The 14260-nt window shown below is 47.6% G+C and overlaps 1 protein-coding gene across 1 annotated transcript in view; it reads right to left on the bottom strand.

Annotated features, from left to right (window-relative positions):
- TSPAN4 (tetraspanin 4) overlaps positions 1–14260 on the bottom strand; it is an 857269-nt gene that overhangs the window by 541406 nt on the left and 301603 nt on the right. The window contains 1 exon segment of the mRNA XM_006039403.3: positions 5037–5116. Within this exon segment, the coding sequence (XP_006039465.2) occupies positions 5037–5116 (80 nt within the window).

Genomic DNA, 14260 nt, shown 5'->3' with positions numbered 1-14260 from the left:
AATGCCTGGAGTGTAAGGGCCATGTCTAACTGTGTATGGTGAAGGCTCTGATGAAATGTTATATGTGGCCATTGCACCTAGCTCTGGGGTGTATCTCAGCCCTCCCCATACACTGTTATATGTGGCCATTATACCCCAGAGCTAGGGCCACCCCATGCCTTGCCTCTGGCACTGGGGACTCTCCTGGACACCCCTGATCTTGTGGGCTGGCCCAGGAAGAATTTCCAGCTGTCATCCCAGCCCAAAAACCAGTTCCTTATTCAAGCCCATATACTTAGTATAGTGTGCATGGGGGGGCTGTGAGTTGGCAGCCTGGTATGAACAAACAGCACATTGGGCCAGGCAAGACTCTAGTAAGAGATGTCTGGGAGAGTCTCCCAGTGTTAGAGAGTCATGGTGTAGGGGGGCCTAAGAAGGATTTCCGTCTCTAATCCCAGCCCAAAAGAAATTCCTTATTTGAGCCTATATACTTATTACAGTGTGCATGGGGCTGTCAAATCAGGCTACGCTTTGGGCCATGCAAGACTCTGGTCAGAGGTGTCCAGGAGAGTCCCCAAAACAGTGGATGGTGAGAGCAGGCCACTCACTGCAAGCAGGGAGTCCCCAACAGCCCCAGGCCCAGGCAGAGGGGGGACTGGCAGGGAATTTTGCAAGTGAAATGTTCCTGGGACCTCAGAAATGTGGGGGGTGGCTGACTGATGAACAGAGCAAATAAAGTCACAGCTAAGCAGGCTTTTGCCAGTTCTGTTAGAAAACCCTAACCTGTAGCATTGGGTCTATGTGGTAGAGGTCGGGTAGCTCTGAGTAATTAATCATGGAATAGGCCTTTGGCATACCAGAGGGTAATGCTGGAATGGGGATCTGTCTCTGTGGACTGCTTGCTAGGGCATGGCTTCCTCTATTCCTAATGGGGCAAGCGACAAGAAACCAATAATATTGGTGGCTCTAGAAGAGTTACATCACAGAAATCTGCTTCTAGCAGAGGAAATTATATGGTTTACTGAACTGGACTGGTGTCTGTTCAAGCTCCGGAAAAGCCAGGTTCTGAGGTCTGCCTCAAGGCACAGACTGGTGAGGAGAGAGCTGTAACCTGAGCTGCAGTGAAAAGCCTCAGGTCTTCTGTGAGGTTGTGGCGATGCAAATTACCATAGACAAAGGCAGCAGCAGGATCTCAGGTTACAGGTGGCCAAAGGGGGTCACCACTCCAGGATTTGGCCAGAGTCACTCAACTGGTTTTACAGATCCTGTTGAGGAATCTTAAGGTAATGGTCTGAGGGCGGATTGGAAATGGTCCTCTCCAGTCCTACAGGAGGCACAATATACAACAAGCACACAGAAAACATGATCATGCTTTACAGCCAAGCCACTGCCCCCTAGCTCTGCCTGTGCCCCTCACCCCCTTCACTACTCCCAGGGAGGCCCTAGCTCTGGGGTGTAACAGCTGCATATAATAGTATATGGGGAGGGCTGAGATACACCCCAGGGCTGGGTAGAGCAACCAGATATAACAGTTTAGCACAGCCTGCACCATACACTGTTATATGTGGCCATTACAACCCAGAGCTGGGTGCATTGCAGGACTCAAGCCTCTCCAAGAGCGTGCAACTCTCTTCTCCCTACAGTGGCATGTGATTTCCCCCCCACCCCCCACTGCCACTGGCCCTGGTCACCCTCAACTTTTTATCCTGCTCCTGCCCAGAGTTGTGGGGACCCCAAACCCTCTTCCCCCGCCCCCCACCCCCCTGGCCAGCCTTGGGTATGTGCGATGCTTGTGTACACTTGGGGAGCCCTGTGGGGCTTTGCATGGAAAGACTGCATGCCCCAGACCCCCGAGCACCCCATGCAACTTGCACCAAGGAAAAGCATGCAACTTGAAACTTGCACCCAGGAAAAGCAAGGGCCACCAAGCTAGGGCAGGGGGTGATGCTTGGGTAGCCCAAAGGGTACCCTGCAACCAGCGTCTGGTGGAAACATTGTGCAGCCCTAAGGGTACCCCCCCACGCCTTGAATATGTGCATTGTTTGTATACCCTGCAGGGCCTTGCACAGAAAGATTTCATGCCCCAGATCCCTGAGTACCCTGTGCAACTTGCACGTAGGAAAAGCGAGTGGCAGAAATGCTGTGGCAGGGCATTTCTTGTCCTAAAGTGCCATTTGGCAGTAAAGTAGTACTGAAAGGGCAAGAGTGTAAAATTGTTCTGATGTGTCCCCTAGTGCATTTTACTAGTTATAGCATAATAAGCCCTTACGTGGTAGATCACGTCCATGTTATTTATTTAACCATCATACACTAAGAAAGGAAAATTAAACCAGGAAGATTTTTAGTGGGTAAATTCCAATTATGTGGACAAGCGCCCTTTAAGATCAGGTATGTTTAGCCTGTGTATTTACCAATCATGACCAGTGATGTGTTAAACTTCACTTTGACATGCTACATACGTTGAGATCCTTTAGTTTATCACTATGCAGCAAGTTTTCTAGATCGCAAATCACACTTGAAGCTCACCAACACCTTTGAATATGTCCCTATCAAGGCACTGGCACCATATCACTACAGCTCTGCACAGGGAACTCGTGTTCAGCTGGTTCTTTACAATGACCTCTATGTCATTTTCAGCCTTCCAGAACACAATCTCCCATTCAATAAGCATGGTTTATGTTTGTTGTTCCTAAATGAATGTCCTTAGGAGTCACCCAATTATACCATGCATGGTTGAATTCTGACTAGTTTACCAAGTGAACCAAATCATTTCTTCTCAGTGACTTAGATCATTCCTTCTCATTTCTGTCCTCATCGTCATTTCCACTCCACTGCAAATTTTCTCAGCAATCCCTTCAAGAGCATTGGTAAAATCTATCCTTAAACTGGAGCCTATTGTCTGGTCAGCATATCCTTTGAGAACATTTAAGGAAGAACAGAGTATGAAACATTTATTTTAATACAGAAAGGAGGAAGACTAATATTATTCTCTCTCTACAGGTCACGTTGCTCAGATCTTTCTAGTTGAGAGTTTCACCAACTACTTTCTAGTATTATTCATTTAGAACACTGATGAATATTTTTACCTACAGCAGTGGCATTTAGGCTTTTCACACTCAACATGCTGCTTGTTAGACTCAAGGTCCTCTTTATAAAGTGCCAGCAATTAGCTTTCACTCATTTTTTGACTACAGAAAAATAATAGCGCAATTCTTCTGTTGCAAAGACCTCAAAAAGACCACAGCAAGTTAAGATGTCCTTGATGCCATGGATTCCTATTGGAAATCTGTAAGTTTATCTTACAAATCGTGTAGATGTTTGCACACCTTTCAGTGCTAATATTGTGTGGCATCCCCCTACACTCTTAGAAGGATCTTACAACACCCTGGTTGAGACTCATTGACCTAGAGAATACTGGAGAGGACTAAATGTAAACTTCACTGTCTAACCTCTTGCTCCATAAGATTACTCTACATACAACCAGGCACCGTAGTTGCCTATCACAACAAGATCAACAGGAGGCTTATAGCAACTCTGCTGGATACCAACATCTCACTTTTAATTTGTTTACCATTCCACAACTACAGTGCTGCTCCCTTTGACTTCTGCTACCTTTCTAATCACATGACTGTTTGGATTTGATTAGATTTTTCTCTATTTAATATATGTTATTTCATTCATGTTTAATCTATAAGATTAAAGAAGGAAAAGAAGGAAAACAATGAGGTGCATAGGGTACCATGTATAAATCATAAAGACCCTCAGAAAGGATAATACTCATGCATCTATTTCTAGGCAGCATTGATTGTAAGTTTTTCATTGCAATGGAATATTAAGAAGCATCATTTTTCAAAGGCTTAGGCTGCTGGGCAGAAGAGTTGCATGGATATTTAAAATGGTAGTCATGCCACTAAATCCCTAGTTTTGTTTTTCCTGTGGTGTGTGTTTTCTCAGCACTAATGGAGTCCACATTTTCGAGTTTGGAGGGGATAAAATAGGCAGACTGTATGTGTTCTTCTACTAACAAGCAACAACATGTGTCCCCTGAGTAAATATTCTACATTGAGAATGGGGAAGAGATGTTACCTGCCTGTGTAGAGTCTTCCGAGTTCCCACTTGCCACCATACCCACTATTTTGACTCTTTAGTTCTTCCTTTTTCTTAACCAAGCGCTGGGATTTTCTGGTTGGTTAACATCACCTCTGAATGAGGTGTAATGATCTCTCTTCCATCCCAAGAAATAAGATGGGGGCTTGATGGGGGATTTTTTTTCTGTGCAAACTTTTCAGCCAAAGCTCGCACTTCCTTTCATATTTAACTGCAGACACCTCCTGACTTTTGCATGTATAAAAGTACCACTTGCCCCCAGAATCCTCTTTTCCCCTTAAACAACATTATCTGTAATAGATTGTCTGCTAGGGCTAATGTTAAACCTCTGCCAGAACTGCTGAGGAGGTGAAGGAATAGGATCTTAGGTTCCCACTGGATCCCTCCCCACAAAGAGCAAGAACTCCTACTTTCCACCACAGAGTAGAACTGCAGCTTGCACGATTTTGCCATTCTGTCTAGAAACAATACTACATATTGAGGGCAGAAGGGGAATTTTGGGGGTGGGGTATTTGTATATCTACTGAGGTCCAGAATATTGCTGTATTTTAAGCACTCCAGCATTCGGACCCTGTTGCAGCTGTCATCCTTTTCATGACAATTCCATGCCACCCTTTTTGTGACCCATCTGTTAATCATAGTTGAGTGCTGTGAGGTGCCACTCAGCCAGCCCTCCCTTGCTCAAAGCATTGACCACACTGCCTTCTTTGTACTAACAAGCACTATCCAGCTCAGGCAGAGAGCATCCAGGACAGAAAATCAATGCTCGGCCCCTCTAGAATAGCAGTGGATGGTGACACTAACTTACTAGCCTGACCCATGATATGAATTTTAATGGCTTTATGGGGATTGAAGTTTCCCTCTTTAGAAAACTTCATTTTTGCTGCAGTCCAGACACAGGTACCCACATAGAATGCAGTCTAGACCTGTAAATTATATACAAACAGTACCTGACACAGGGATCCAAGCTGGCATGAACTGATGAGATTCGCAAGGATGAGGTTGCCTGAAAGCTGGTCTGACAGACACTCTGCAAAAGAGAAGCAAGGTGAAATTTGAAAAACAGGAAAGCTACCCAACCTCTACCAATTCCATGTTGGAAAGGAAGGACTGGGACTGCAGTCCAGTGCCCCAGTGGGCAACTCCCACTGGCTTCATTGGGTGTTGGATCAAGCTCCTCTAGATAAACAACCTTGAAAAAGGTTTTCACAAAAGTTCCTCTATGAGACAAAAGCATTCATCTGGCCAGTTCATCATAACACTCCTGCCTGTACCAAGTTGCACTGAAGTCAATGGAAGACTGTGACCGGATGCAAGACTCAGGGACAGAAGCACAGCTGTGGGTGGTTAAAAGCAATAGCCTGCATGCTCAGCAAGGGTCCAGCTGACAGTAGTCAGTGTCTGGCCTGGAGGAAGTTAAAAGTTCCCAGGGAGCTGAGCTGTTGAGGAGAGAGGGAAGAGGGCAGTGTGCAGGAGATAAGCCACAGTGTCCTTTATCTAGGTCTGAGGAAGGATCATAGCTGTGAGTTAACACTTTGTTGATTGTATGTTTGTTTAGGAACTTGCTTTGTTATGGAAGCTGTTTTCCTTGGGAGGACAAGTTTGCCCCAGGAAAAATAAAGAACTGAGTGATAACCTTCTACGTGTGGTGGAGAATGTGGGCAGTCTAAAACCCAATGTCTGCCATGGAGACCTGGACCCTGTTAAAATGGCTGGAGGGGCTGCATGACTGCAGCAACAGCAACAGTAGCAGCTATTTCAGCAGCTCCAAACCAAGCAGCAGGAGTTCCATAGAGAGCAGTAGCAACAACTACAGCAGTTTCAGTGACAACAGCAGGAGTTCCTGAAACAGCAACTGTATGTAAGATGGACCCCTTCCCACATGGGTGAGTCACCAGCTTCCCAGAGTTTAGACAGAGCAACCTTCACAGAGATGGGACCGGCAGATGTTCTGGAGGCTTTTCTTGCCATGTCTGAATGGGTGTCAGAGGTATCAGTGACCATGGGGCACATGGGCTGTGAGGGTGGCCCTCCTGTTCACTGGGGAGGCCCAGGCCACTTCCTGGGCCATGGGAGCCGACTAGTACCAGCTCAGTACTATAGGTCCCCCAAAGCAGCCATACTGAACAAGCTGAGATTTATGGTGGGAGGCTTATCATCATTGCCAGTTCCATATGGAGATTTGGAACATGAATGTGTGGCACCAGGTTAAGGCCCAGAGGCTAAAAGACATATGTACTTGGTGGCTAAATCTGGACTCCTGGTCATCTGAAGAGGTGAAACTAGTTGCACTGGAATAATTCAGCACCCTCCTCCCAATAAAAGCCCAGAGGTCAGTGTACTGCCTGGGTGGCTAGCCTGGAAGAATCCACATACACAGTAGAGGACTTCCTGAGGGCAGAATTAGACTGCCAAGAACCCCAGGGAAGCTGGCAGCCTACAGGCCCGAGGAAGCCAGGGCTCCAGGGTAAATCAGCCAGTGGTCTAGGGAGGTCTCGGATAGAGGTATTACCTTAGTCTTCCCATAGGCCTCAGGCAGGAGGAGAGCTATTGATCTAAGACATCTGCACAGCCCAGGTGGAGAAAGGGAGGTGCAGATGACATGTTTCCAACATGGGGAGAAAGGGCACAGATATTGGGAATGCCCACAGATGGACTGTGAATATTCCCATGCATTGGTCTCAAAGGCAAGACAGGAGAACCCAGACCAGAGAGGATATGTGGTCCCTGTAAAGATAAGGGATATCCAAGTGGTAGGACTCAGACTCAGACTTGGGCTCCAGGAAATTATTTGTACATGAGCAGTTGGTGAGTCCAGCAAACATCCCAGTAGGTGAATACATCACAGCATACATCACATGTATTCGTGGGGACACCCAATCCTACCCCATAGCCAACAAGAGCCTGACCATCAGGGGACAGGAGGGGCACATACCAGCAGCAATGGCCTGCATTTAGCCTACCCTGTGGTGGTGGCATGAGACTGGGGCTCAATGGCCAAGCTAATCCAACTGGCCCAGAGAATGGATAAGCCTCTAGGGGACCCCAGTCTTGCAGAGCCAGGACTAGAGGAGCTATTTCCCTGCTCACACCAAGATTTTTTGGACCACAACCCTGATCACATCAATATCAGCAGCAAATCAGGTGAGAGGCCCTCACCAGCCAGAAGAAATGCTCCAGAAAAGTGGTCAGGGTGCAGCGTGATCTTAAACCTCCTTCAAAGGAAGTAAAGGATCAGGAAACCTCTGGCACTCACCAGGAGAGCAGATTAGATCAGTGAGAAGGCTAAAAGATCATCTGGGATCAAAGAGAGGATCTGGTATATGCCCCTCTGTATGGTCAGTTGGGATGGGCCAATGGGGCTATAACAGATGCCCATTTAGCAGCTCAAGACCCCCATGGGGTCCTCCTGATGAAGGTGACCAAAGACAACCTTGAGATCCCAACTGTTGGCCCTGAAACAATACCACCACCAGGTGTTGAAACTAGCATATGACACACTGGGGGAGCCATTTAGGGGTGGAAAAGACCCAAGATAGAATACTAGTGAGGTTTTTTGGCCTGGAATATATCTGAAAGTTAAATAATATTGTGTGCCCTGCCTGAGTGCCAGCTAGTTGGGATGCAGCTCAGCCACTGGTGCCCTTCCCTGTGGTTAGCATACCATTTGAGCAGGCTGGGGTGGACTTGCTGGGACTAGAGCCCAGTGCAAGGGGACAGAGGTTTATACTGATCCTGGTAGACTATGCTACCTGCTACCCTGAGGTTGCTACAATCTGCTCAGCTGCTACAGATTTTCTCCCAGGTGGGCATCCCTAGAGAGGTTTTAATGGACCAGAGTACGACTTTCATGTCTTGGTTGCTACAGGAGGTCTGGGACTTACTAAAAGTTCATTCTGTAGGGACTTCAGTGTACCATCCCCAAATGGATGGACTGGTCAAACCATTTAAACCAGGGGTGGGCAAAATGGTGGTTCTGGCTGGTGGATGGACAGCATTTCCCAGCAGCCCCTGCCTGCACTGCTGTGGCTGCTTACCATGAAGACCTCAGCAGTGGCAGCACCGTGATAGCATGGGGCCAAGCTTTCCATAGAGACTAGCCTCAGCAGCGCTGGCAGGACACATCACTGGGCAGAGAACTGCTCCAGGGTCAGGACTAGGATCCTGCAGTTGTGACAGCATGGTCCGGAGTCGGGGCACACATGCAATCCGCTGCCTGCATGCGAGCAGCAGATCACAGCTCTGCCATGGCTCCAGACCGTGCTGTCACTGCCACAAAATCCCAGTCCTGAAGCAGTTCCCCGCCCAGCCACGCGCCTTCCCAGTACTGCTGGGGCCAGTCTACATGGAATGCCTGGCCCAGCGCTATCACAGCGCTGCCGGGGTCTCCATGGAAACTAGGTGCAACAATGTGGGCAGGGACTGCTGGGAAATGTAACCTGTGGGGGCCCAATCTGGCCCATGGACCAGATTTTGCATGCCCCTGATTTAATCAAACACTGAAGGGGATGCTGAGGAAGTCTGCCTCTGAGGAACTTCAAAACTGGAACCAACTGCTATCCTACCTACTGTTCAGCCTATGAGAGGACCATAACCCTGGGCCTCCACAGGCTTTTTTCCCTTCGAGTTACTATACAGGAGGCAACCCTGGGGTGTGTTATACCTCCTTCAAGAGTCCTGGTAGGACCAGGGGATAACAACCCAAAACATAGTTTAGTATGTACTGAAGCTGAGGGAAAGTTTAGATCTAGTGGGGGCCCTCAAAAGGAAAAATTGAGGTAGCCCAACAGGAGCAAGAGCAACAATATAACAAAAATGCTCGACTCCAGGTCCATCAGCCAGGAGACTTGGTCCTACTGTTGCTCCTAAGTTACTGGCAAAGTGGCAGTGTCATTTTGAGATCCTGTGGACAGCTGGCCAGATGAATTATGAAGTCCACTTAGTGGTAAAATGTCAGGCTCACAAATTACCTGTGAGGCCCGTCTGGTTTCTATACATTCACTGGGAGTTGACTAGGGAAGTACAGATCACCTCCAAAATCCAATAACTGGCTTCATGCTGGGGGAGAATTTGACCCCAACTCAATGGCCTGAGATCTAAAACCTCTTGGAAGACTTTAAAGAAGTGTTACAAGAAGTGATGAAAATATTAGACTTGAAGGTAATTGAGGAATCAGCCAGTGAGTGGAGTAGCCCAACTGTGTTGGTGCCAAAGCCTGACCAGTCTGTCTGGGTTTTGCAGGGACTTTTGCAAAATCAACACAGCTTCAAAATGTGATACATAACTATGCTCAGAATAGATTAGTGGTGGAGAGAATAGGGAATGCCAGCTATTTAATCATCCAGGACTTGACCAAAGCATATTGGTAGATTCCTTTGGACCCAGTGTCCCAGAAAATCACAGCCTTCACAACATCCTAGGGACTGCATCACTTCAGGACCTTACTTTTTTGTCTCTTAATGGTTTACACAGCGCCCCAGCAACTTTCCAACATTAAATGGATAAAGTCTGCTGTCTGTACCAGGTATATGCCACCACCTATCTAGACAATGTGGTAATATTTACCAACACATGGGCAGACCACCTGCTGCAGAAAAAGGAGACGTTGCAAGCAGTACAAGTAAAGGGTCTCAGAGCTAACCTGGCTAAATGACACCAGGGTTACACAGAAACAAAATATCTGGGATATGTCCTAGGCACTGGCAAAATCAGGCCACTAGTAGACAAAGTCGTAGTGGTTGGAGACTTCCTTCTATGGGGAACGGAGGCATCCGTTTGTTGGCCTGACCTGTTGCTTTGGAAGTTCTGCTGCTTGCCCAGAGCCCAGATCTGAGATGTCATGGACTCATCTGGCTCTCTGACTACTACCCCATGCTGCTCATCCATGTGGGCACTGTCAGAACCTAGTAACTGGATGCCTCTGGCACAGTGGAATTTCCTGCCACAGTGGAAAATCCCCAAGCCCTCGTAATTGGCACAGTAAAAGTCCCGGTGCAATGGAAAATTCCGCCATAGTGAAAAGCCCGCCAAGTCCAACGGCCGCATCGTTCAAACAAGCGCCACCCATTGGCCGGTTACAAATTATTCCTACTTGGCAACTAGCAATTGGCTTGCTATCCATATAAAGATCAAAGCAGTTTCCGCCCAAGTCAGAGAACTCCACACGCATCCAGAAGTAAACTTGGCAGACTGATCACCCACCAACAACTCCCCGTCATCGACCTTCCCGACGTATCCCCTCCCTGTGCACTCGATAAGCCATTTGAGGAACGTCTCGTCTCATCTCATCTCAGAGAATTCTTGCTACGTTTTTAACTCGTTTGTAACTGCAATTAAGCCAGTTCTTCCTATGCTGCACACATCAGTAGAGTAAGTAAACAACCTTGTTGCAACCAATACGCATCCGTGCCTACTTCCACTCCACACGTTGAAGTACCCACCTAACATTCTGGGTTCCCGGCAAGGGCCCCAGCAATCGCCCAGCCACCACAGGCACCAATGATATTGCCAAGGAAGACCCTGAGCAGATCAAAAGTGACTACAGGGCTCTGGGTGCAAGGGTGAAGGGGGTGGGGGCTCAGGTGGTGTTCTCCTTGATCCTTCCAGTCAAGGGAAAGGGCACAGGCAGGAGGGGAAGCATCCTGAAGATCAATGTATGGCTGTGCAGGCTTCTTCGACCACAGGATGTTGTTCCAAGAAGGACTGCTAGGATGGGATATACCTGACAAAGAGAGGGAACAGCATCTTCACAGACAGGCATGCTAACCTGGTAAGGAGGGCTTTAAGCTAGGTTTGCTGGGGGACAGAGACCAAAGCCCGGAGGTAAGAGGGGAAGTGGATGACCTGGAGGAAATGCAAACATGAGGTGGCAACAGAGGAGGCCTTCTCATTCTTTCCTGACAAAGTAGGGCAATTAGCTAGTTACTTCAGGTGTCTGTACATGAATGCATGGAGCCTGGGAAGCAAGCAGAAAGAATTGGAAGTCCTTGCAAAGTCCCAGAATATGACATGATTGGAATAACAGAGACTTGGTGGGATAGCTTGCATAACTGGAATAATGTCATGGATGGGGATAAACTGTTCAGGAAGGACAGGTGGAGGAGAAAAGAAAGGGGAATTGCTCTTTAGGTAAAAGAGCTATATGACTGGAGAAAAGCCTGTTGAAAGTCTTTGGGTTAGGGTCAGAGGGGAAAGCACCAAGGGTGACATCATGGTGGGTGTCCACTAAAGACCACCAGAACAAGATGAAGATTTCTTCAAACAGCTAGCAAAAGTTTCCTGACCACAGGCCCTGGTTCTCATGAGAGATTTCAATCACTCTGACATCTGCTGGTACAGCAATGCACAGGCAATCCAGGAATTTTTTGGAAAGTGTTAAGGACAACTTCCTGGTGCAAGTGTTGGAGAACCAACTAGAAGCCATGCTCTTCTTGACCCGCTGCTCACAAACAGGGAAGAATTGGTGGGGAATGTAGTAGTGGATGGCAACTTGGGCACCAGTGACCATGAGATGACTGAGTTCAGGATTCTGAGAAAAAGAAAGAAGGAGAACAAGCAGAGTATGGATCCTGGACTTCAGAAAAGCAGACTCTGACTCTCTCAGGGAACTGATGGGCAGGATCCCCTGGGAGGCCAGTCTGAAAGGGAAAGGAGTCCAGGAGAGATGGCTGTACTTTAAGTAAATCTTACTGAGGCTGCAGGAACAAACCATCCCAATGTACAGGAAGACTATCAAGTACAGCAGAAGACCAGCTTGGCTTAGCACGTAATTCTTCAGTAAGCTAAAACACAGAAAGAGTTTACAAGAAGTGGAAACTTGAACAAGCAACTAGGGAGGAGTATATGAGTACTGCTCGAGCCTACAAGGATGAAATCAAGTAGGCCAAAGTGCACCTGGAGTTGCAACTAGCAAGGGACGTGAAAGGTAACAAGAAGGGTTTCTACACGCATGACAGCAACAAGAGGAGGATCAGGGAAAGCGTGGGTCCTTTATTAAATGGGGGAGGCAACCTAGTGACAGAGGATGCAGAAAAGACTAAAGTACTTGATGCCTTTTTCACCTTAGTCTTCACAGACAAGGTTTGCTCCCAGACTACTGAGCCTGACAGCACAGTTTGGAGAGGAGGTGAGCAGCCAACAGTAGCAAAAGAACAGGTTAGGGACTATTTAGAAAAGCTGGACGTTAACAAGTCCATGGGGCTGGATGCAATTGACCCAAAGATGCCGATGTGATTGCAGAGCCGCTGGCCATCCTCTTTGAAAACTCATGGCAATTGGAAGAGGTTGCAGATGACTGGAAAAGGGCAAATATAGTGCCCATCTTCAAGAAAGGGAAGAAGGAGGATCCAGGAAACTACAGACTGGTCAGCCTCACCTCAGTTCCTGAAAAAATCATGCAGTGGTCTTCAAGGAATCCATTTCTAAGCATCTGGAGGAGAAGAAGGTGATTAGGAACAGTCAGCATGGATTCACCAAGGACAAGTCCTGCCTGACCAACCCCCACAACATATAGTATTCCACAACATTCTCACAAGCAAGATAAGACACTACGGGTTGGATGAATGTTCCGTAAGGTGAACAGAAAACTGACTGGATCATCAGGGTTAGAGGGCAGTAGTCAATGGCACGATGTCTAGTTGACAGCCAGTGTAAAATGGAGTACCCCAGGGTCGAACCTGGGGCTGGTTTTGGTCAATATCTTCATCAAGGACCTAGAAGATTGGATGGCATTCACACTCAGCAAGTTTGCAGATGACACCAAGCTGGGGGGAGTAGTAGATACAATGCAAGATAGGGCTAGGATTTAGAGATACTTCAACAGATTGGAGGATTGAACTAAAAGGAATCTTATGAGGTTCAACCAGGACAAGTGCAAAGTTCTGCACTTGGGATGGAACAATCCCATGCACCGATACAGGCTGGGGACTGATTGACTAAGCAACAGCTCTGCAGAAAAGAACCTAGGGGTTACAGTAGACAATAAGCTGAATGTGAGCCAACAGTATGCCCTTGTTGCCACAAAGGCTAATGGCATACTGGGCTGCACTAGTAGGAGCACTGTCAGCAGATGGAGGGAAGTGATTCTTCCCCTCTATTCAGCACTGGTGAATCCACATCTGGGGTACTGTGTCCAGATTTGGGCCCTTCAAAGGGCCCAAGGATTTAGACAAATTGGAGAGAGTCCAGAAGAGGCCAACAAAAATGGTTGGAGGGCTGTGAACCATGACTTATGAGGAAAGGCTGAGGAAACCGGGCTTATTTAGTCTGGAGAAGATAAGACTGAGGGGGCATTTAATAGCAGCCTTCAACTACCTGAAGGGTGGTTCCAAAGAGGATGGAGCTAAACTGTTCTCAGTGGTGACAGACAACAGAAGAAGCAGCAATGGTCTTAAGTTGCAGCAAAGGAAGTTTAGGTTAGATATTAGGAAAAATTCTCTCACTAGAAGGGTAGTAAAGCAGTGGAACAGGCTACCCAGAGAAGCTTTGGATTCTCCATTCCTGCAAGTTTTAAAGACCCAGCCAAACAAAGCCTTGGCTGGGATGATCTAGTTGGGGATGGTCTTGCTTAGAGCAGGGGGTTGGACTAGATGACCTCCTGAGGTCCCTTCCAACCCTAATTTTCTATAGTTCTATGAAAGTGAAGGGTTTGGTAGAATCACCAGTGCCCACAACCAAAAGACAGGTCAAATCATTTCTGTGCTCAGCAAGCTATTATCAGCAGTTTATTACTCATAGTTTCATAGTAGCTAGGGTCAGGAGGGACCTGAACAGATAAACAGATCATCTAGCCTGACCCCCTGCCACAGGCAGGAATGAATGCTGGGTTCATAAGACCCCAGACAGGTGATCATCCAACCTCCTCTTGAATTTGCCCAATGTAGGAGAGAGGACCACTTCCCTGGGAAGCTGGTTCCAGATTTTGGCCACCCTAACTGTAAAATATTGCCTTCTGATCTCCAACCTAAACCTGTTCTCCATCAGCTTATTACTATTGTTCCTTGTCACCCCAGGTGGTGCTGGGAAGAAAAGGGCTCTGCCTATTTGCTGTTGATCTCCCCTGATGAGCTTGTAGGCAGCCACCAGGTCCCCCCTCAGCCTCCTCTTGCTGAGGCTGAACAGGTTCAGGTCCCTCAGTCTCTCCTCATAGGGCCTGTCCTGCTGCCCTCTCACCAAG

The sequence above is a fragment of the Alligator sinensis genome, unplaced genomic scaffold (assembly GCF_000455745.1).
Source record: "Alligator sinensis unplaced genomic scaffold, ASM45574v1 scaffold950_1, whole genome shotgun sequence".
Classification (NCBI taxonomy): domain Eukaryota; kingdom Metazoa; phylum Chordata; order Crocodylia; family Alligatoridae; genus Alligator; species Alligator sinensis.
Note: the sequence above shows the minus strand (reverse complement) of the source record. Positions and strands in the feature narration are given on the sequence as shown.